This window comes from Pholis gunnellus, assembly GCF_910591455.1.
Source record: "Pholis gunnellus genome assembly, chromosome: 23".
Classification (NCBI taxonomy): Eukaryota; Metazoa; Chordata; class Actinopteri; order Perciformes; family Pholidae; genus Pholis; species Pholis gunnellus.
In genome coordinates, this window is record NC_136550.1 from 14,343,002 (window position 1) to 14,367,667 (window position 24,666).

The window sequence follows — 24,666 nt, forward strand, 5'->3', positions numbered from 1 at the left end:
AACATTTAGCGTGGGTTCAAAAGGAACAAGATGTAAAGTTAAGGAATAATGTATGAATACATTTAAAAAATAAATATAGTATAATAGATACTGTGTGTTAGATACATATTCTTTTGTTACAGGTTACAGTTTGATCATTACTGAGCAACAAAGATGGAGGTTTGGGGAAGATGGGAAATGAGGTGTGTAGACGATACTTTGAGACAAAGTTCGCGACCAGCTGGTGAGAAAAGAGGAACATTTAGCAGCTAAAGAGATCATTTCCTCAACAGGTCAGAGACAAAGAGAGCTGAACAAATGGTGTAGGAAAAAAAAGAAGTTTAGAAAACTCAAATTTTCGAGCCAGTAAAACATAATAATACAATATAAAATAAAACTGCACGAGATGTTAAATGCTTTCAAATCGTTTATATTTTTCAAACTTTACAAATAGTGCAACAGTAACATAAAAACCAGAAATAAAAACAGCAATCCCTCTGACAGCTTGTGACTCTTTCACACGGCGGTCAGAGCGGCGACAACCAGCCGTCATGGCAACTGACAACGTGACGACTGCACCCGGTTCAGCTCACACTGAAGCACAAGCGAGGAGGAAGTTTCCTCTAATTCACTTTGAGCTAATGTTAATATCACCGTCAGAATCCTCTGCGTAACGTAAAGGTACTTTCAAAATAAAAGGCAGGAGTCGTTGAACGTGTTTAGACACTTAAACCTCATCAGAACATTTTCTCAATCAAAGGTGAAATACAAAATCCTACATGTATAAATATTGCTATGTCACGGTCACCAGCTTACAGAGGATAAATGCTCCTGTGCTGTGTGAACATTCTCTACACAGACGGGAGACAAATGCTACGATGATGAGGGCCGTGAGCTTTGGTTCAAATATCTGTGTGGCTGCTTCTCCATGACGACTTGAATAAATAGCAAAACTTTAAATCTACCCAATAAGTTATTTTAAAATGGCTGCTTCCCTCGCCCTTTATCCCATCAAACAATATGACGTAAACATTTCAACATTTCACCAAACAGCTTCTGTAACAGCGAACGTATCCAAACACAAGGGCAGGACAGTTCCAATGGAATCACAATGGGGTGAGAACGATGCAGCACATCCTTCAGTGAGGCAACTGTGGTGACTAACTGTGTTCAAACAGTGGCGTTTCTGGGGCTGGACCCATATCTGTGGTTCTGTAACCTTAAAGGGACAGTCCACCCCCAAAATACAAACCTACAGGTGTTTCCTCTGATCTGTAGTTCTGTTCATCAGTCTGGATAGTTTTGGTGCGAGTCGCAGCGTCGCAGCTCGGCCGAGGAGGACGCCATGGACGTTCACATCTCACTCTTCCTTCTGTGCAGTGATACGGTCGCCGGGGGTGTAGTTTGGTAGAAAGACAATAGTTTCCTACATTCAACTGCCAAGTGCCATCTGGTTCCATTTTTTTGGAGAGAAGGCCGACATCACTTGGCAACTCACACCAAAATTATCCAGACTGATGAACAGATTAAGGTGAGAGGAACATATGTGTTTTTTGATTTTGGTGTTAACTGTAAATCCTTTTTTTTTTAAATCCCAAACCACAGTCTTTCTTTAACCCTAACAGACTTCTCAGCCTTCCTCGTGTCACCAGGAAACACTGAATCCCTGTAACTATGAATAGTGAATATGAACTATGCCACTAGATTTTGGTTATCAGCGGGTCCAATCCCAACATGCTCACAACTACTTCTCCTGTTTTTGGCATCTCATATCTGTATCCGACATCTCCAGGTCTCGTACACACTTTCAATCAATTCACAGTTTGTAACAACAGTCACTAAAAAAAAACACACACACACAGCACAGAAACTGCAAAGCAAACAGTCCAAACGTGCAACCTCTTCTGCTCGGCGGGTGCTGAACCTCCTGTCGGGTTTAGTTTAACGCATTGATTTGTGGAAAACAACACTACAGCCCACTTTGAATACTTTGATCTCCGGTCATAAAATGAAGCAGAAACGCCACATTTTAAGAAATTGAAAAAGGAAAGCGAGCCAAAAACTAAAAATTGATTTCTCAGAGCCCCACTCTGATCTCCATTGGAAGTACATCCACCTCATATTGGTTCAGAAGGACCCCCACTGCGTCTGAACGTCCTCTTCAGTCTGACAGCCGGTGAAAAGAGGACCAAACACGTCTTCACACCCTCTTCCGTTTCGTGGCCGGAGAGTTCACAGAATCACTGCATCACGCACTTCTCTTTCTGCTGTTTGGCGTACTTCCTCCTCCGCTGCTCCAGGCCTCGCTCCAGACGCTCGTCCTCCTCCAGGGCTCTGAGGACAAGGGGAGACGAGGAGAGTCACAGGAGCTGCTGCATTATCATGTAGGTGTGTGTATATGTGTGCACATGTAGACCACCCACAGCTGTAGAGCCCGTCAAAGACTCTATTCACCCTACAAACAGCAGGGGAAGTGTGTCTCACCCTCTCTCTTTGGCGTCCATGTCGTGGACCAGTTCATCCCTCTGGTTGACCAGTGAAACCAGCTCCTGAAGCAGCAGCTGCTCTCTGCGTTTATGGGCCTGAGTCTTCTGCCCGTCTGCACCACAGAGACAGAGAGGGAAACAAAGACTAGTGAGGAGGGGGATGACTTTGTGCAAAAGGAAATCAAAGAGAGGAAATTCCTCATTACTGACATCACAACTATGTATTGTGATTATTTATCCTCATCTATGGGGGGATAATAATGTTATCGCTCTTAAAGATAGTCCAGATTGTTTGAAGTGGGGTTACAGGGGGGCAGCAGCAACACCTATAGAAGAATCTATCTGAGTTTAAGTTCACGCTATATGGAGAATTTGTATTTAGAAGACTTTTGTGTTTTGAAGGGTTAATTCGGATTTGCCAAAGTCACAGAATAAGGCAAAGGGGTGAAAATATTCTAAATATAGTGTACTCTGAAACTGATATTGATTTCTTTTAGGTGTTTAAAATACGTCCTCAGCAGTACATTGCGTTGCTCCCGTGCTGGTACTCCAGTCTGTTTCTCCAATCGACTGTAGGTAATAAAAAGAAGCAACTTAAATGTAAATATAAATGCCTTGTTTTAGCTGCTTTACTGAAGGACTCAGAAAGTCTTTCGTTCCAGCAGCAGTTAGATTTTTGAATGGACACCTTTAGATGTGGTTTTTAGATTTAGCATCTTTCATGTTTCATATGGCGTTTTCTGGTTTATTCTGTGTTTTTGTCTGTTGTACACTGTGGACTGTGTCTATTGTGGTCTGTATGAGTTTATGGTGGCGAATGAGTTTCTAAGTTTTCTAATCTAATCTAATACTCTGACCCTGGTAGATTATAGAGAAGCACCACAGGCTACAATCGGAGCATTCGACCTCAGTGCTTGGTGTTAAGGACTGTGTTGTGGAGTGATGTAGAAGCGGTGTGTGTTTAGCAGTAAAGTCGTACCTTCAATTGCCATCATGTCCCTCAGCTCTTTGTTTAACAGCTCGAATTTTCGTTCCAGGTCTTGTTCCTCCAGCCTGTCAATCACAAGAGATGCATGACAACATGTCCGACATCTGCGCTCACGGAGGAGAGTTGTCTCAAACTTCCCCATTTCTTTGCATTATTCGCTTGCTATTTTCTTAAAAGTTCGTAAGTGAAGGTTGAGCTAATTTCTTTTGTTAAACTATCGTATCAGAGGTCAAGAGTGGACCGATACCTACAATTTCTCATTTTGCTTGCTTAACAGTATTCAGAAAACCTGCCCACTGACAACAGCAAACTTATTCTCACATCGGGATCTTTTATTGGCTCATTTGACTGGGCAGGATTTTAAGTGAGAGATAGTGAGCACAAGGAGCAGCAGCATAACTTCATTCATTATTTCAGCAGCTAAATGCTTAGTTCTCTTTCCTCTGTCAAAGTTTAGAACTACCGTTGCTGCTTAAATGTCCCACGATATTTGCTGCAGTGACGTGACTAAACTCCAACAATTACTGAAAGCACTCTCTAATGGACCATCATTTACTAAATGAACATCATGCTGTATTGAAGAAGACTTGAAACTAGAGATTGAGACCATAAACTCATGTTTACAATGTTTACTGAGGGAATAAATCAAGAGAGAAGTAGAGTCATTTTCTCATAGACTTCTATACAACCAGAGGAGTCGCCCCCTGGTGGACATTAGAGAGAATGCAGGTTTAAGACACTTCCGCATCAACTTTACTCGGCAGAACCGAAAGATTGCCGCCTGGTGTTTACAGACAGTAAGCGAGAACTGCTGCACAGTATACCTTTAACGATTGAAATGAACAGTTTCTAGTGTGTTTTAATGTGTTTTAGTGTGTGTCGTGGATGTCTTACAGTAGCTGCAGATGGTCCTGCCTCCTGATTAAAGCATTCTTCTTGTTGACCAGCATGAACCATTCCTGGATCAACCTCTCCTCCTCCACCTTGTCACTGCCTGCAGGAGAAAATCACTTTACTATAACCCCCTTTGTTAGTCATAGTCCTTCTCTTTCTTTCCTACAATGGAACAATGGAGTTTCACAGTGAATGAATATCTATACCACAGCTGTTTAATTAGTGCCTTCACATTACAAATTATTCCTTGAAATTATGTTCTTCCCTAAGGTTAATAATTTGTACAAATTCTACCCTTGTTCCCTCTAAATATTACTGTTACCCAGAATTGCATGTGCTTTTCATTCATTGTGCACCATCTGTAGTAAGATGATCTTACCTGTTTCCAGCAGTTGTCTGAGTTTCCTCTCCACCACACCTGCTCTGTTATCAATATGACTTTGTTCCGCTTCCAGGGCTTCTATCTGACTCCGCACATACTGGCTGGGGTCCTGGATACATTCATACATGCACAAATAAACACAATTACCCAACAGACAGTTCGGGTCACGTTTAGATATTCAACCCTGCAATGAAACAAATGGTGACTGACTTGGCCCTCTAGTCGTCCCTCCTCGACTTCAGCTTCTGTTCTCTCTGTGAGACAAACACAAATACCACTTGTATGAATGAAGGCATGCTTAATAACTTTAGTTTCAGCAAAGGAAAAACATTCCAAATCACCATGTCCAAATAAAGGCATTAAAAAAGGTGTTTAACAGTTTTTTTAAAAGGTGGATTCATTAACATGTATGTTAACACAGATATATGAAATCTAACCAGTGTCTGACTTCCTCCGAGTAATCACACTGTCTTCTTGGCCTGCAACAACCTGCAGACAAACAAAGTTCCTCATACATCACAGATAAGAGAAAAATGCAATGATGAGAATATAAAGGCGATAAATGAATAAGGCAATTTGGAATCATACCACCGATATTTCTCCTTCTTCTAATGACCCACTCCTCCGCTGTGACCTACGCTTTTTGACCAGATCTGCGTCTTTGACATGAGAGAAACCAGTCTTGGACAGGAAATGAGTCCTTGGCGGTGCCACTGGTAGCTGAGCCCCAGCAACTTGCAGCCGTTTGGTTCTGGGAGGAGGTACGACATCCCTGGTTTTACTGTCCGCCGACTCTGCAGTGTCTGCAGTCCCGTAGGTGTCTAGACTTATACCCTCCTCTTGCAGCCTCTGGGTACAGTAGCGAACAGTCGCCTCTGGGTCCTCTTGGCCCTCCCGGTCTCCTGCTACTGCATAGCTTGACTCGCTGCTATCCCTCGCTATGTGGAGCACACTGAGCTGCTGGCCTGTGAAATGGGTGCGGATCTGGTTGAGGTAGGTCATGACAATGAGGCGGTCAGGCACTGCTAGCATGACCATGTCTGAAGGCTCCATCAGCCTGGAAATGCCAAGTTCGGCAAAGCTGTCAAAGGCCTGCAATTTGTAAAAAAAATAGATCAGATTAGGAATCATCAACCAACAATATATATTAAGCAATGTTGGACTTTTATTTAACAATCACCTTCTTATTGTTGTGCTTGATGTCATACGGATCCAGCATTTCAAAATTACTATAAACAAGAAGAGAGGACACATAAAACAGTGCATGCATTAAGAAAAATATAACACTCTTTCTATCTTTAGGCCAACTATTTTCAACAGCTTTCTCACATATTTTCTGGTTGGAAGTGATGTAAAATAGCACAAAAGGCAAGGCCGTTCCTCCAGGAGGTGCTGAAGTTGGTGATCTTCACTCCCTTGTGATCCTGCGTGACATCCTGACACCAGTCCAGTAGAGACTGACTGGATGTCACTAAGCTGGGAGTGGGCGAAAAGCCCTAGAACACACACAATGACAGTATTGGGGAAGGATTGTAAATAACTGCAGAGTCAATGATAATTCTTCACTCTGAGCAACATTTTGCACATTATTATCAGTTATTTGATCAATTGTTAATATATAAGTATTGATAGGTGCAGCTTTAACATACTTCCAGAGAGGCAGCCCCATCTGCAGGTCTTTTCTGAGGTGTTGTTGGTTCACTGGCTTGGTGGAGGCAAGCATCTTGCGACTTCTCCCTTTGCCTGGAGAAACACACAAAAACAAAGCAAAGTGAGAATTCAATTGCACAATTTCTTTGATAACATGTTTGTCTGGTTATTGATTATTTTGTAAACCTTGTTGATAATGTGACCACACCATGTTAGATAATTAGGAAATACAAGGAAATGAGAATTTCTATTGTGTAGAGAGTTAGTTAGTTATAAGTATTCAGTATGTATACTGACTAATCTTACCTCTCTTCCTCTAAACAACCAGCATCTACATCTACAGACACAAAGCCAAAGTCCAACTCTTCGTCCCTCATTTCCTTCCTTGAGGTTATTTCCACTGGTTGACTGTCTTTATCATCCTCTACATGTAGCCAGTCATCCTGAGAAGATGCAACAGTGGAAGAAAGAGACCTATCAACCTCTTCTCCCAGGACTTTTTCAATGTCAGCTTGTTCAGACACACACTCTGCAGCCTTCTCTGAGTCATCTGTGGCAACAGGTTTTTCTGTAAAGGTCCAGCCTTCAATGATTTCATCCAGTCCCTTCTCAGTATCTTCTACAGCGTTTACCTGAGGAAATTCTTCTTCTCCCATTGCTTCCAACACTTCCCGTTCCAACTCCGATGCCCCATCATCTTCTCCTTGGATTGTGACGAAACCTCCTTCAGAGATCACACTTGAATCCAGCGATGTTGAGCCTTCCTTAGTTTGCTTGCCAGTGGCAGATATATCCTCTGGGTTTCTCTGAGAGAATTCCATTTCTAAAGGGAATACATTGTTTGCCGGTGTTGTGCTGTCTGAATAAGTTGCACTGAGACGATTCTTGGCCCGTGGCAATAGAACTGGCAAGCTTGACTGTTCATTCTGTTGGACTGATTCATCACCAGTGGTGTCAGTTACTGTGTCTGGCAGGCAGGGAGGTGGTGAGTCAGAAATTGTAGTGGCGTCTGGGAATGAACCACTGAGACGTTTCTTTACTCTTGGTTTTGGTACAGGTAAGCTTGAAGCGCCTGGTGTCTTCTCTGAAATATGTCCATCCTCTACTTGAACCCTGTCCTCGATGATCAATCTACTTCTCCTCAACTTCACGGGAGTCACTACTTCTATGGATGAAGAAGGTTGATCTATGGATGAAGAAGGTTGATCACCCAAAGGGGGAAAGCATTTGCTGTCTTCTTCTCCATGGGAAGGCTTAGATGTGCTCGCCATAGCTGTAACGTCATCTGGGAAGGAGCCACTGACACGTTTCCTCACACGTGGCCTTGGCATATGAAGAGATGTTTGTTTGTCCTTCTCTGCTTCTGTTATCTCTGATGAGTCTTCTGTTTTCTGAGAAGACGTGATGTCAATCGTATCAACAGATGTGTCACCAATAATATTTGATTGCTTTATTTCTTCCCTAACAGTTTTTGTTATCTGGACTGGTTTTACAGACTCCTTGTCACTGCCGATTTTGCCAGATTTGCTTGAGGGCAATTTCTTGCCACGCTGTGGAAGACGTATCTTCTTGATGATTGAGAGAGAAGCAGTTTGCTCAACGTCAAACATCTCTGGTTCAGGCATTGGTGTGACACTCTCAATCCCTTTTGTTTCTGAGGGAAGAATTACATGAGCAGAGGCCTGGACAGATGTATTAATGTCTTTCTTAAGCCATTCTGAAGTATGAGAGGTTTGCTCTGTGTGCTTTGAGCAGACCGGTTCTGTGTCTGCCTGTAGAGAGGCACTCCCAACAAAATCTGTTTCTTGAGAGTGTTGTCTGATTGTTTGGTCTTTTCTACCTAGTGGTTGTGAAGGGATCGTTTCAGTGGCTGTTTGACCAAGTGTATCAATGCTCTGTAAAGGTTCAAGAGCATCTGAGACAACAGAGCTTCTCATACATGGTGGAGAAGGAACAGGATCCATAGTTTTCAAAGCAGAGCTGACTTGGGCTTTCAAATCCTGTTGGTCATTAGTTTTTGGAACAAATGTCTCTCTAGTTACACTGTCTTTTCTCCTTAGAGGCTTGCAAGGGGTAGTTTTCTGTGGAGTTTCAGGTGGCAAACTACCATCTCTTCTTTTCACACGAGGAGGCGCAACAACATCCATGGATATTTTCACAGATTCAACTTCTCCTTTATAGTCACTTGTGTATGAAGATACTTGAGCACTAACACTTTCTTGGGCATGACCATTCTGAGGTACACCAGGGATGCTACTGGCTCCTTTCTTTATCCGGCAAGATGGGGCAGTGGCAGGTTGTATCACACCAGTAGCATCTTTCCCGAGAGATTGGATTGGAACAACCTCAAGGAGGAGATTGACCGACACAATATCAGATTTTTGTTTGCGGTCTGGGGTTAAACTATCCTTCCTTCTGAGTGGTCGTGATGGAATAGTGTCTTTTTCTTGATTAAACCTTTTCTGTTGAGGTTCTGGAACTTTTCTCTTGGGCTTTCTGCCTCGGACAGCGATGCCAGCATGTGGTCCATCTGGACTAATATCCTGAATATATGAGGGTTTGTCCATGAGTTTCTCTCCGTGAACATTGGAATCTATCAGTGACTCATTTGATGTAGGCTGCAGGGAAGTGGCAGAAATTCCTTCTGTGTTTGTTTGTTGGGGGCTTAAGGAAGAGAAAGGACAAGCTTCAGAATTTGCTGTTTTTTGCCATATAGTTGTACCATGCACCTTATCTCCAACCAATTAATATGCTCAACTGAATAAGACAGTCAGCAAATCATATGACAAATTGTAAAACAAAACTGACCGTCATTTTCAATATTCTGCTTTACTTGTGTACATGCACACTGTCATTGAAACAACACAGCAGCATATAAAGCACATACTTTATAGACAAAGTCGCCCTAAGTCTACAAGACTTAAAAAGATGCCAGTAAAAAAGTTAACATTACCATTCCATATAACTATGCCAATCATTATGGCCATCACAAATAGTTGACCATCACAATTTCCTGAGTAGCAAGCGCTCATAAGCTGAACAAGAAACAATGTTATCACCAAAAACGCAGAACATATACACTACCACACCGTGCAACCAAACACTTTACTGGGTCATTGTCCCCCAACACTCACCCTTTATCCAGCTGTGATGAAGATGACTGTGTTCTATCCTCATCCTGTTCTGTCTCAGTCTGTTGCCTTGCTAACAAGCTTTCAATGTACACTGTACAATGTGAGTCCTGCCCTTTGTTAGGTATTTCCTTTGTATGCCATTGATCAAGAAAGGCCTCTTGTTCCTCTACTTGTTCACTATCCTCCTTTGATATTTCAGTAATATCTGACTCTGTCAGCGGTGGCCATTTCTTTATGCTTGCACAAACCAAAAACCTGTCATCATTGTTGGTAGTTAGTGATGGAGACGCTGATCGATCACCTTCCAAGTCCAACATGTAAGGCTCAGCACTTGCTGGATATCCAATGTTATGTTTGGTATGAATGTCTTCAAGCTGGCCCTCTATCTTCTGTATGGAAGTAGTGTTGCCAGCTAAATGTGTTGAAAACTCATCTGAAGGGGTCAGTGTCTTGTCTTTCAGATCCATAGAAGAGGCAGCCCTGGGTTGGTGCTCCACTTCAGTTAAAGTAGAGCTAGACGGCCCCAAAATGGATGCTACTGTTTCATAACTGTGAGACATGGATACTGGAGTGAGTGAATGAAACCTGGAACCATGCAAAAACAATGGTTTCAATAAGCATGTAACTAATTGTAGAAACCAGTGAGTACTGGAGAAAGTAAATTAAATTCCCATGCAAATGCTGTCCAGTTATTTTCTTTACCCCAAACTTTGAAATTTCAAAATCTGAATAGAAAAATAGAATGAGCATGATACATAATAATGTGGAATGTGAAATATCTCCATTTAGGGTTACCAATAATTGATGCACACTATGACGCATGCTTCACACTATTAGTTTCAGGCCAGTCTTACACTTACCCTTTGTGGAAAACACCAACAATAGCCTTAACTAATCCTTCCTCTTTTGCTGACAAAGAGGACTTTGCTTGTTTTTCTGTAATCGTTCCCTCTGCCTCCAATACTTCCCAACCCAAGACTCCCGCTGGCTCTGATGTGTCCAATGGTTTCTTCCCTTTTGTCTGGGCTACCTCTGCTACTGTCCCCTCTACTTGTGATTTGCTGAGGACCCAGAAACCACAGTTTACGGTGTGATCCACAGAACTCGGGCAGCAGCACGATAAAAAATCGAATGAATTACAGCATTCACAGAGATACTGAGGTTTACCATGCATTGTATTGTCAAGTTACAAAAACGACTGTATATACAGTATGTCAAAACAGTCCATGTTAGGCAAGCACTAGACTGACCCCTTTCACAGCAAACAATGCAAGAGCACTGGGCTCTTTTACTTACCCATTATCTACACAAAGGTCTATGTTTTGCTTTGCACCAGCTTTGAATTTCTCCTCTGTCATAAAAGCAAACATAGTAAAATACACAAAAAGAAACAAGACATAGAAAAGTGAATCTTCACACTGTGAATGTCTCACCATATGCAAGTGCTGTGCTGGGGAAGCTAAGAGATGTGGAAGGAAGACCAGGCATTCTTGGGTCTTTGTGATATGACTGAGTTGACTGTGCATGAGGCAATTGTTGTGGTGTATGCTTCCCAGTAGAACAGTGGACTTGAATGATCATAGTTTCTTTCTCTGCTGAATTCAATTGTGAAATGCTGGGGAGCCCAGGGATTTGAGTTAAATGTGGACATGATGGAGCCATTGCTACCATGTACTTCATTTCTTCTTGGTCATGTTTGGCTGGGAATTTTGCAATGACACAAATCTTCTCATTCTGCAACTTCTCAGACAAGGACTCACTGTGTGTTGTCCTAATTTGTATATTTATACATTGAGAGCTAAGCATCCTTGCTGATGGGAAACCTGGGATGCATGAAACACATGGAGCAGACGTGTATAAGCTGACCATATTTGGTGGTCTGTTTACAACTTGAGCAGAAGGAAAACCACGTACTCTGGCTTCTTTTGGGCAGGATGTCACTAAAGTCACCATGCTTTTCATGATGTAGCAAGATAGCTGGTCCTGTTCAGTAAGTGGCAAAATCATTTCTGCCCTTTTCTCCTGAGACTTTAGCAAAATTGGTTTTGTTTCATTTAGCCACCCTGTGTTTGGGATTGTAGTCATGGATGCAAATCCTTTGAGACTTGAAGCACTGGAACAGCAAGGTACAAAACGTATCATATTGGGTTCAATCTTGGATTTGGTTCGAGGTGCACAGGGGAACCCAGGGATTGTGGATGCCTCTGGACAAGATGGCACTAAGGCCCACATTTTCTTTGCAGATTCTCTGTCTTCATTTGAACTGTGCATTATGAATACTGTCTTCTTTGATGGTTTATCACACAAAGTGTGTGGATCAAAAAGCCATTGGATTTTTGAGGCCCCTTCAAAGGATGCAAATCCAGGGAGATTGGATACTTTGGAGCAAACAGGTACAAGACTCAGCATATTGTATTTGGGAACAGATGGGAAACCTGGAATCTTTGATGCTCCTGGGCAAGAAGGAACCAAAGCAAACATGTTGTTTGGTTTGTCTATGTTAATTGGTGAGCTGTTTATCCTAAACGGAATGTTCTTTTGTGGTCTTTGCATCAATGAACCCAGTTCAGCACACCATCCGTCTTCCTTGTGCCCTTCAACTGATGGAAATCCAGGTATGAGAGAAACTAGGGGGCACAAAGGAAGGAGGTTGACTACATTTAGGCCATAATACACCATTTTGGGGTTTGGAATAGATGGGAAACCAGGGATTCTTGTCAGTTTAGGACAGGATGGTACACAGGAAACCATAGTCTTCATAATCTTTTTGTTGTTATTTGATGTGTCAAATATGACCCTCTTCTTTGGTAGGCTCTTCAGCAATGACCCCTTTTCTGTTACCCATCCTACACTTCTATCCCCATCAACTGATGGGAATCCAGGAATTTTGGAAACTTGCGAGCACAATGGTAAAAGGCTGATCATATTTGGTGCACTAATGTTTTGGGAATTTGGATGAGAAGGAAATCCTGGCGTCCTTGCCTCTTTTGGACAGGATGGTACAAGAGAAACCATTGCTTTCATTGCTCTCTCATCTCCTTCACATCTGTCTATCAATGACACCAGCTTTTCTTTTAATCTTGGTTCAAATAGTGGTTTCCTGCTCACTGTCCATTCTTTTGAAGAATTAGATGATGGAAATCCTGGTATTTGTGACACTTTTGAGCATGCGCTTGAAAGACTGACCATATTTGTCATGTCAACATTATTTATCCTGGGTTTTGGGACAGAGGGAAAACCAGAGATGAGTGATTCTCTTGGGCAGCTTTGTGCAAGAGACACAACTCCTTTCATGTCTTCATCCATTTTATCGTTGTCCAGTAGTAATATAGACTTCTTTTTCATTTGCTTCTCCCATAACGGCTGATGAAAAGTGTTCCAGTCTTTGCTGTCATCTTTCTGCATTGAAGGAAAACCAGGAATACTTGATGCAGCCGGGCAAGATGGAAGGAGATTGACTCTACTAAAACCATTATAGATTAACGTAGGTTCCAGGGCAGATGGAAATCCAGGAATACAAGCTTCTTTTGGACATGTTGGGGCTAAAGCTGACATGGCTCTCATGTCATCATTCATGTCATCGTTATGAGGTCTCTCTTCAATCATAACTATGTATTGTTTTGTCTGTGTTACCCCTAAGGGCTTGAAATCTGTAGCCCAGCTTTTGCTCAACGGTTCCATTAATGATGGAACACCTTCAATACAAGAGGTTTTGGGGCAAGATCTTACAAGGCTCATCATATCTGATCCACGATGTGCAATAGCAGGTTGTGTAATTGATGGGATGCCTGGTATGCAAATATGTCTTGAGCAAGTTGGTACCAAAGCTCCCAGTTTAATTTCATTCTTCTCTTTTGGTGACGCTGTCATTACAACAAGTTCAGTTTTCAATTTGTTTTCCAAAAGTGGAGCCTGCTGAGATACCCATGATCTGTTGCTGGCTTCATCGATAGATGGTGCATCATGTATACTGGATACACTTAGACAACTGGGATAAATATCCACCATATTTGGTCCATAAAAAACTAAACTGTTTTGTGGTGCAGAAGGAAAACCTGGATTTATTGCCTTTCTGGGGCAAGAGGGTACAAGTAAAGCCATTTGGTTCTTGTACTGTTCATCATCCTTTAATGCATATGGCAGTAATATTTCCTTAATTTTTAATTGTTTCTCCCAAATTGGCTTTTGATCTATAAGCCAGTGTTTTTCTTTTATGGGTAATCTGGACGGCATGCCAGCAATGCTTGTCACACTGGGACAGACAAAATTGGACTGTTTGTATTCCATTTCAGGCTTCACATAGTATGGCACATATTGTGCATGAGGGTGGGAAGAAGTTTTATCCACAATGTCATTATCCTCTGATGGCGTATCCCAAGTAGACTTGCTGTCCAGTAGGCATTCATCTGTTGGTTTAGCAGTAGCAGTGAATTCAAATATGTCACTAACTGTTGGGTGTTCTGGCAATTGATCTGCAATCCCAGTTTCTGTATATGTCTTCATTTCATCACCCGTGTTTAACATCATGGAAGAGAGACTGACTCTTTCTTTTGTCATTTCCATTTCTTCTTCTGATGCATTTTTAGTTGCCTCTGTAGTCACCTTTGGTAGCTCTTCCCATAATATGGTCTGGTCTGTCGGACATTTTACTGTAGGTGCCTTTGGTAGTTCCTCCCATACTATGGTCCTGTTTGTGGGATGTTTTTGTAACCGCTGCTCAGCATTATTTATTTGGGTTTGGGATGGGAGTTGTGCTGCATCAGCAACAACTGGGCATGATGGCTGTAGTGAAACCATGATTTCATGTCTAAAGAGAAGGTAAATTAAAGTATGTTAAAGTCAAAGTATGCTATTGAAAGATGCCAAGTAAAATGAATAATGTGTAAGAGCCTTCCCACAAGCTACATTGTAATTCTACCTATTTTCATCACAATAGAATGCAAGCCTGGTACAGTGTACCTCAATCAATTGGTGAGAAAGTAAGCAGTGCTTGACAGTATAATTATAACTAATTTACATATAGCAATGTTGGAAATAAAACTCTATATCACTACTCATTACCATTCTTATGATAGGTATTTTACACTAATGCATGCAATGTCAACACATGCTATTCACTCCAAACAGCCTGTATTAAACAACCATCCACAAGAGCTAAAAAGCTACAAGCACACAAAACAACATGACACAGCAGGTTGATTCCACAACTACAACTATAACAGCCAGTGCAGTAAAGCCAGCGTTATTTCTGAATGAAAAATGACTTCAAAATATTTGATATAATATCAAGAGTTGTAAAATATAAAAAACTAAGTGCTGGAAAGTAAACATTGAACTGGATCTTTCCATAGAAATATTTTTGGATTTCTGTAAATCAAGAATTTCACCAACACAGAACTCGTCTCCAACAAGCAAATATTTCTTTAATAATTCATCTTTCTGTAGTCATCTGACTTCTACACTTAGCCTCAATGTGTCTTTGTTGGTTTTTATGTTTTATGTATGTCTATAGCAAACCATTTTGCTCACAAGTGCGAAAGTGACAATGCTACTATGAATGGCAAGAAATGAAGCCTACCTCAAGAGGACATTATAAATTAAAACCATGCAACACACATCACTACTCTGAGATCAATCTGACAAGAGCAGAGGCTAAGTATTAGCCTCTCTCATACTTACCCACTCTTAGAGTATCTAATGCACCTTTCATCCACATGTCATTAATGCTTAGTAATGATGTCTATTAACTCTACTGACAAAGCTTTATCTGACTCTCTATGGGCATGAAACCATGACTCTCCACAGTCACAACAAAAGTCTCTGCTTCTTTGCCCTTTTTCTTACATTGATATCTTAGTTTCTTGAATATCTTTTTGACCCCAGGGTCTGACACAATGACAAGTGACAAGAGGGAAAAACTGAACCACAGAACAACTCAAAGCTAAACAAAGTATGACACACAAGGAATGCAGATTTTGCAGTCAGATGGTGCTGAAATAAAGCAAATGCATTATTGTGGAAATGCATCACCTCATTGCAATCACCGTGCAAACCAAGGCAACCCACCTCTTCCTAACACTCAAGAATAGTGGCATGTCAGGCATGGAGTGCCACATTCTGCAATGCAAGTTTCTGAAAACAGAATCGAAAAGCAGATGTTTAAAAACCTACACTGCTGACATCACAAAGAGAACTCCAACTCTCCAACTCACCCTTTTTCTACAACAGCTTTTTCTTCAGCCTCAATCGGTATCGGAAACCCCTGTTCATCTTTACATCTCTCCAAAGCTGAGCACACATCGGATTTAGTTTTCTCTGTGTCAAATCTGATTGGACTGGCCTCATCCCATAACATCTTAATCCCATTAACTCTGGAGGATGGCTGGTCCACAGAATTTGATGATGGTAAGTCTTTGACAATGGCCTCGATTGGACAGGTTGATGACTCTATTGACATTCTTTGTTGTACATCCTCTGGTACATCTTGGCTCGGGAATATAAACAGTTTGGATCCCTCTCTGACAGAAACCTTACAAAAGTAACGTTCTTCCAGTGACAGCTGTTCATTCGTAAGGTTTTCTCTTTCATTTTCAATTATCGTTGTTCCTGGCCACCCCTGTTCTGAATGGTGCACATGTGTGGATGGTACCCCAAGAACAGAGGCTTCCTTTGGGCAAGATGGCACAATATTTACCATATTCGGAACCTGGTTTATGTCAGGCATTGGAACTGTTGGGAAGCAAGAACTGAGAGCAAATTTTGGACAAGAAGTTTCAAGAGAAAGACTTGCTATTATTATATCTTTGTGGGGGGAGCTATACTTTGTGTAAAATGAACTGCAGTCTTGCGTCTTTACCATCACCACTGGCCAGTCCCCTACTTTAGAATCATACATAACTGACACTCTTGAGGGGAAACCAATGATACTTGACCATTGTGGGCAACATGGCAGCAACTTTACCATGTCTGGATGTTTTTCCACAATGGCATCAACAGCCTGGGATTGTGGAGCAGATGGAAATCCAGGGTTCAGGGCTCGTCGAGGACATGATGGAAGCATACTCAGCATTGTTTCGTTGTCCCTATATGATGTATCCTTAACTGTAAAATCTTGGTAGACAACTCCATACCTTCTATTAAATGTGCTTTTCCAAACTACATCCTTGTCCACATACCAGCCATCCGAATCTTTTGCTATATTCTTTGCAGGTAGGCCTGGAATTTTACTGTGTTTTGGGAAAGTGGCTACAGTTTTTAACATGCTTTGAGGCTCTCTCATCACAGCTTCTACTGGTCTCTCTCCTGCCTTTGAGGGAATTCCACGAATAAATGAGTGTTTTGGACAGGGTGGCAACATTGATACCATAATCTTAACCACCGCTTTTTCTGTAAAATACATTTTATGATCATGTATTACTGACAGTCTCCCTGGGTTTCTTAATGGCCTTTCCCATACTGGCCTTTTATACACATTCCATTCTGCCTCTTCGGAATAACTGTAGTATCTAGAGGGTATTCCACATACGCTGGAATGTCTTGGACATGTAGGCAACAGATTGATCATACTTGGTATATCTGCTAACACCTGACATGGCACAGATGGAAAGCCTGGTAAACAGGCTGTCTGTGGGCAAGATGGCAATATTGATACCATATTTATGATCATATCACAATCAGAATAGAACACAGTAACATCCAGTAATTTAACTGCCGACTTCTCCCTAGAAAGTAGCAGCGACTTACTTTCCATTAGCCATTCTGATTGTTTGCCGGTGTCTCTTAGTGACATTCCAGGAACTCTAGATTCCTTTGTACAACTTGGCAATAAATTCACCATAGTTGGGCCATCTGTTAATGTCAGTGTCAGAGCAGACGGAAACCCAGGGACACTAGCATTCTCAGGACAAGAGGGTAATATTGCGCTCATACTTTCAGCAGTGTTTCTATCAAAACACAAAACTGCATTTAGAATCTGTACTTTCTTTTTGATTAATGGACTGTCCCAATACAACATTTTAGAAGCAAACCATTCATTGCAGCTAGACAAACAGAGTTTCTGTTCAGTCTTTGAAGGCCAACCAGGGACTCCACTGTGTATGGGACATGAAGGCATTATATTAACCATGCTGGGTTCTTGTGGAGCAGAGGGTAAGCCAAAAACGTTGGCTTTGTTCGGGCAACTTCTCAGCATATCAACCATATCTTTAGGGATATCTGTGTCTTTCAGTATCCACTGAAAAAGTTGAACTTGTGTTTTCTTCTCTGGTCTCTTGATGATCAACTGCCTCAAGGCATGCCAATCTTTGTTGTCTGAAATGTTTTGATCTTGAGACAGCATTCCAGGAGTTTGGGTCTGTTTAGGGCATATAGGTAAAATACTGACAATACTTGGTAAAAGCTCCTGGGGTCCTACGTGGCAGGTTCTCACAGGGTTTGAAGGAAACACTGCCACTGTACTTAATATTTCTCTTTTGTCTAGATCCTGACTTGCACCTGGGTAATTGTCAGGAATAAAGACTTTCCCTTTACTTAAGGGATTCTCTATCAAAATGTTCCTGGTTATATCCAAACCCTCACCTTGAGCACCAACTGGCTCCTGAGAGATAAAACCAATGACTCTGTTTTTTCTTGGGAAATTAGGATCTTGACTTGGTGCAAATGGAACACTGGGCATAATTGGTTCTTTTCTCGGCACAGAGGGAAAACCAGGGACGGTTGCCTTCCAGGGACAAGATGGTAACATATTTACCATACGTTCTATATGTTCTTTATTCTCATGTGACTTTTCCTGAATCAGAGTAGGATTACTTCTCAATGGTCTATCTAAAATAAATTCCCTTAAAATATGCCAGCTGTCATTATATGCCATAACTCCTTGTCTACCAGGCATACCTGCAACCATTGTCTGTTTGGGGCATGTAGGGAGAAGACTAGCAATACTTGGAGTAGCTGAAGCCTTGTGCAATGGTGCAGAAGGAAACCCTGGAACACTAGCCTTTCTAGAACATGTTGGCAACATGGCCACCATGACTTTAACCATATTAGTATCAGTAACAGCTTGCTCCTGAACACAAGACATATGTGAAACAAATGCTTCTTTTATCTGCAAATGTTTCTTCCACAGAGAACAACTGTCCCAAACATTATTTTCAAACCCATTCACTGCTCCAGCAGAAGCTAACCCTGGAATCCTGCTAATTCTGGGACATATAGGTAAAAGACAAGTCATATTTGGCTCACGTTTCAAAGCAGATGGGAATCCAGGAATACTGGCAGACCTGGAGCAGGACGGTGTTAAGTCCACCATTTTTGAAATTCCTGTACTACCCTCATAAAGATAACTATAGTCTGAATGCAGGAGTATAGGAAATCTGTTGCTGGATAACCTCTGAGGCAATAACCTCTTATCAGGCAAAGCTGTAATTTCTGACTGATATAAAGATGACATACCAGGAATCTTGGAATATTGTGGGCAGCTTGATTGTAACTTAATCATATTTGGAATGCCTACCGTTCCTCCAATCTGAACTTCAGGCTGTAAAGTGGATGGTGAATGAGAAATAGAATCCTGTGTTATACATAATGGAGCAAGTTCCACCTTAGATATGTACAAGCACATTTCTTCTGCTGAGCTTGCCACATTTTCAGTTCTCTCTTTCTCCATATAAGGTTGTGGGTCGAAACAATGCACATCAAAGCTTTTTGTGGAAGATGATGCAAAATCCACTTTAAATTCTTCTCTTTGTTTTGATAAATTGTCTGTTGTGGCTTGCTGTGCTGAGATAAACCCAAAAGAGTCCAATCTTGAAGAGACTTGGTCTGAGGCAGTCATGTTGCATACGGTTTTCTTATCTATAATGGGTATTGGAACAGCAGGGCTTATTTTTCGAGTGTCACTTTGTGGCTTCTCCTGCTGTGAGTTTTCCACAATGGACCATTCTCCAGACTGAGCAGCCATGCTCTCATTTCTGAAGGAATAAAGTATACCAAAGTTTGATGTCAGAACAAAAAGGCTGGTGTGCTTTTAAAAATGGGGATTTAACTGACAGAGTAACACACTACACTTACCCCAAATCCATAGTTACAGCTTCTTTTTTATGGGCCACTCCTATCCTTCCTGTCGGTTTTGTGTCAGAGGTTGTAGCAATTTGTGGCAAGTGCAACAAAGGTCCCTGGAGTGATCTGGAAGTTGGTTGGGGGTTGGTTGGAGAAATGGGTTTGTGTTCAACAGGCTCTGGTTGGGTTATTGAATTTCCTAACTGAATGGACATCATGGACAAGTGACTCCCCGGTTTAACCAAAGGCCCCTTGACTGAAGCAGAGGTATAATCTTGACAATCGGGGTTTAGTTCAGGTGCCGAATCGAAGGGAGGAACTGTTGGCTGAATGCTCGGGAATGTCCTTGTTGGCCTTAATTCTGTTTGATTCATCTGTGTTTTTGGCATCTCAAAATATTTAAGCCCTTCTGCTATGGGCTTTCTTGGGCTTAGGGGCAGGAGTGAGGCCATACTCTCAGGTCTGAGGGACAAACAAATGAAGATCAGAGTTATGACGTTATGACGTAAGGAAAGTCTCTACCGCAGTAATGCAGTCCATATCCAGGCCATATTCGTAGAATTCCACTGAACAGCACACAAGCCAATGAGCAATGTAACATGGAACTACAAAGGACAACAGGAGATTCAAACCAGAGTCAAGAACCAAACAAGCATTTTGTGATAAATCACGGAACGAATGACCAGGCAGCCAAGCAGCCACAGCCTTTTAAAATAATACACTGAAACCACACTGCCAGATCATTTGGCACTTGCTGTTGTTTTTGTTAAAATTTCAACGTACAAAGAATGTTTTTTGAAATTCCATATCTAAGGAATTTCACACGCAGCTCAACAAGCAGCGTAATGACACATTTGTTGCAGTGATGAAACATTGTCACATATTATAAGCAGCAGAATATGCTTAACAGATGCACATTCTTGCATCACCAGATTTTACAGTAAACATTTAGTGATCAAAATGAGATATTTACCTTCTTTCGTGAGACATGCAAACCATTACAAATACATTTCAATGGTAGGGCTGGACCCGAATATTCAACTATTCGGTTCAATGTTCGTTGGGTAGGTTTGTTCTTTTTCGTTTTACTTTTAAAAATAATATTTTGTTCTTCACCAGTCCACTCATTTACTCTGGCTTCCCCATTTTGCACTGACCAGGTAACAAATAACCAACATATGAGCTTGTGAACTACGAACGGTAGATGTGAAAGCTTATATATCAATTATACAAATCAGCAAACCAAAACAATTATCTGGAAACTGCACAAAGCTGCAGAGAGGGGCTACTAGCAACCCTTTCACAGTACAGAGAGTTATTTGATTCAATGGTTATATAAAAAATATTGCTTCGCTTTACTTTGCATCATTTGCTGTCGGCTCAGGCTCACAATCTGATTTTGCTAGGAGAATCACAGACACAATCTCGTCCTGTACAAAGTGTTCTGTGCTGATCTTCAAAATTGACCAAAGCCCTGGACCACCTTTCGCCTACAATTGCTGGGATGAACCAGGACAAATCATGTCTAACCTCATCTAAGCCTCAGATTCAGATGCATTCCTGGCTGACAGCCTTGTAACACTGCAGTCTGCAAAAAGAGGAAGACTACATACTGTGGGCTGCCTGCTCCTACATAGAGCCACACAAGCCACCATTTTAATACAGTGAATACGTTTTGTCAATGTAGGGTCTAGCAACATAAACCCAGGTCTGTTTAGAAAGAAATATCAAAATAACAGACTGAATCTATGGAGGGTTTTCAGGGCCCAAACTAAATATACAAAAACATAAGAAAGGATACAAATAAATAATGTAATGCTAAATTCTCACCATAAATAAATAAATCACAAATTAAATGAGACATTGAATATATAAATGTTACATTTATTATTGTGTTTACAGAGACTTCAAGTAGCTTATAATGATGCCATGAGAATATTACTTCAGAGAGCGAGATGGTGTTTGTGGCTGCAGGAGTCAATACTTTGCGAACTGTTTTAAGAAATCTTATGTATACATATATTTGCCGGCTTAATGACTCTGAAAATGAAATCATCTTGGTTTTATCAAACATGAGTTTTAGTACTACGCGCTACCAGTCCCAGCTGTGGAGACATTAGTACAGCTGTCTCTTTGTAAGGCATTGGTAGGTCTGTGAACTTCTATTGTGCTTTTAGATTTATTCTATGTACTGTCCAGTCTGAAATAAAAGTTTGATTGATTGAATGATTGTATTTATGTATTCATTTTTATATATATATATTTATAAATTCCCACATTTGTACTTTTATTTATTCATTCTTATATTAATTTATCTATTGACGTATTCATTTGTTAAAACATTTATTTATCTATACATTTTCTTTCATTGATCCTTAATGTAACTGAGAGTTTTACAGACTTGCTTCTGATTGGTTATACCCTTCCAGGTGTTCCAGGGGTTTGCTAAAGGCTAACGCTGGCCTAACTATGATGCTAACCGGCGCTACGAACAAGACAGGCGTATATTTCGTACGCTTTGCATCATTAAATTCACTCCTGAAAACTTTTGAGACGAGAAACCAAATGTGTAATTTTGAATATTGGCAGTTTTAGAAAAAAAATGTATGTTGAATAAAAAAGTTGCTCCAACATTTTCACAGTTAAGAAGCTCCACAAAGCAAGCTAGCGACTGCCAACTACTGTAGCCAGCCATAAGCTCACAGACCATTTCATTTGTGATTTAATCATTCATTTATAGTGACAATTAAGCATTCAATTAAGAATGAAATTAATATGATTAGATATAGTTTTATATATTTAGTTTCGGTCCTAAAAACCCTCAATATGTATCTCTCAACAAACTATAATCAGTCAGTGCAGATCTCCTTTGGCTTTGAATAAAAGTATAGACCTATGTCTTTCCGTTGCTAAATGCAAGTATAAAATAGAATACGATATTATAAGCACTGTGCAAGTAATTTGATGCAATGTATGATTACGCAGCAAAAGTTATTAGCAGTAAAATCCATGCAGTGCGATTAACGTTTGATCACTAAAGGAAAAATCGACCTCTAAATGCTCGAACACTCTTAAATACATGTAGCAGCAATGTGGTTGTATTTCCAGGCGTATTTTGTACTTTGTTCAAATAATCAATACAAACAATCGTAATCAGTAATCAAGATGTAACAGGCAAGACAAAGAAAAGTTTCATTGTTCAGCGAAATGGCATTACTGGTCGTTGAGATCAAATGTATAAATGTTGTTCTGTTGAAAGGAAGACAATGTCACTCTTCTTAACTGATCATTTTTGTTTTGTTTTTCTTATTTTGTATTTTGTTGCTTGTTGTTTGTTCGTCAATATCCTGCTGGGAATTACTTTAGTGGTTTTTAATTTAAAAAATCAGAAATTTGACAAATCAAGGTCCACTCACTAGCTTTTTTGAGACCTTTCAACTCTATCACATGTTCTTCATCGGTGAAGGTCTCTCAGCTCCAACCACTGATGAGTTTCCTCAGCTGCTATGAGCAAACTACTCATTTAATACATCTGACACCACAAATTGATGCCATTAACAGCGTTAGCATCCGGGGCGGGATTAGTCCTTTAGAGCCATGCCAACCACACCATATAATAAGAAAACACCAAACTCGATAAAAAGGCAACCTTTCATATGAACTCACCCTGCTGATGTCTTCACAACCTCGTTTCCAAAACGTTCGTCTCCTTTCGGCTCCGAAGCCCTGGACGACTCTGGCCTCCGGCTGGCCGGCGCTCTGGGATCACGGGCTGAACAGCATGAAGTAACACACGGTTATCCATGCAGTCATTGTCTAAAGGTGTCACTTATTCTACTCACTGTGTGTTCACGCTCACCTGTGGGAGTCGTACACTGGTTGTCCTCTTCACTCAGCGTGCTCAACTGTCTTTTGAATTCTGAAACGAAAGAAAAGGGTAGAAGGAATTAAACAGGGACTATACGCGATAAGCTCGATGTTCATATGGCACCAGTGTATATTTTGTATCAAGCGTTTAGCTGCTTTAATGAAAACAACCAGCAGGTGGAGACGTGTGCTTGTATATTGGTGGGGTTTAGTCACTCAGCATGGCTCCTTTTTGATTCTGTACCTGTATCTTGGTCACTGTGTGAGGTTGTGGCAGTATGGGATATATGAGGCTGAGAGGGAGGAGGAAGAGGAGGAGGAGGAGGTCCAGAGAGCACAAGAGCAGAGGAAGGACTTAAAGGAGAAGGTGAGAGGGTCTCTACTGTAGGGGTGCCCTGGGGTCTCCAGGAAGGAACGAATCCAGACCCTCCCTGGGGTTTCTGCTCCAAAGAGGATGAAGCTGACAGAGAGGAAACATGATGGGGGCAGAGGGAAGATGGGAAGGAGGAGAGGAGTGGAGGGAATGGAAGGTGGAATATCAACGACACGTGTGCTTTCCAATATCAGTCCATCAGGCATTTCTCCAGTGATAGTTCTGTATGTTTATGGTATATGTAATGACGAGACCATTACAAACAAAAGCTCTTTTCACAGTGAATCCACTAATACATTCTCACCAGTGTCCTCATGTATTACATAGAGAACAATTTCTATGAAATCCATGTCTATATTGCAATATAAACATACTTATAATGCACCATAGTCTTATTAAAGCTCTGTATAATCATAGTCTTAAGCACTCATATATATCCATAATGCTTTATAACTCATTGTTTGCTTTAAGTAAGTAAAGTGAAAAAATGGCATTAATCAATGCATAATGTGAACAACACAAAAAATGACACTGAGTGACCAGCAATGATGAAGTATTATCATTGTGAATTTTTTAAAGATTATTGTTAAGAAGCATTATGAATATGGTGCTTATATCTATGATTAGACAGTGCTATAAGAACATTACAACTTATTATGACTATGTTATGCATTATGGAAATGGAGTCATAGAAAGTGTTACTGAGAACTCTGCATTGGAGTCTTGTTTGCTTGCACAATGTGTGTCAAAACAATATATGTATTTATGTATGTATATTTTGTTCCTACTGAAGATATACATCTTTAAAAAAAGCTTTGGAATTAATTTTTTACCTTCTCAACTCATTTCTGTCATTT

At 40.9% G+C, this 24,666-nt stretch overlaps 1 protein-coding gene across 11 annotated transcripts in view; it reads right to left on the minus strand.

Moving 5' to 3' along the window:
* Positions 1–399: 399 nt before the first annotated feature.
* ehbp1l1a (EH domain binding protein 1-like 1a) overlaps positions 400–24,666 on the minus strand; it is a 39,974-nt gene continuing 15,707 nt past the window's right edge. For 2 of the 11 annotated variants that reach the window (XM_079184678.1, XM_079184673.1), the window contains 22 exons: positions 23,681–23,896; positions 23,429–23,488; positions 23,236–23,341; positions 19,582–20,031; positions 15,726–19,481; positions 15,580–15,645; positions 10,947–14,320; positions 10,810–10,864; positions 10,374–10,574; positions 9,514–10,098; positions 6,686–9,043; positions 6,379–6,472; positions 6,059–6,225; positions 5,910–5,958; positions 5,318–5,821; positions 5,167–5,218; positions 4,940–4,983; positions 4,727–4,838; positions 4,348–4,447; positions 3,445–3,518; positions 2,464–2,578; positions 400–2,313 (listed from right to left, as the gene is read on the minus strand). In XM_079184678.1, the coding sequence (XP_079040804.1) occupies positions 2,220–2,313; positions 2,464–2,578; positions 3,445–3,518; positions 4,348–4,447; positions 4,727–4,838; positions 4,940–4,983; positions 5,167–5,218; positions 5,318–5,821; positions 5,910–5,958; positions 6,059–6,225; positions 6,379–6,472; positions 6,686–9,043; positions 9,514–10,098; positions 10,374–10,574; positions 10,810–10,864; positions 10,947–14,320; positions 15,580–15,645; positions 15,726–19,481; positions 19,582–20,031; positions 23,236–23,341; positions 23,429–23,488; positions 23,681–23,896 (12,632 nt within the window). In that variant the 3' untranslated portion in view covers positions 400–2,219. The other 9 variants (XM_079184677.1, XM_079184676.1, XM_079184679.1 and 6 more) reach the window with 9 other exon arrangements.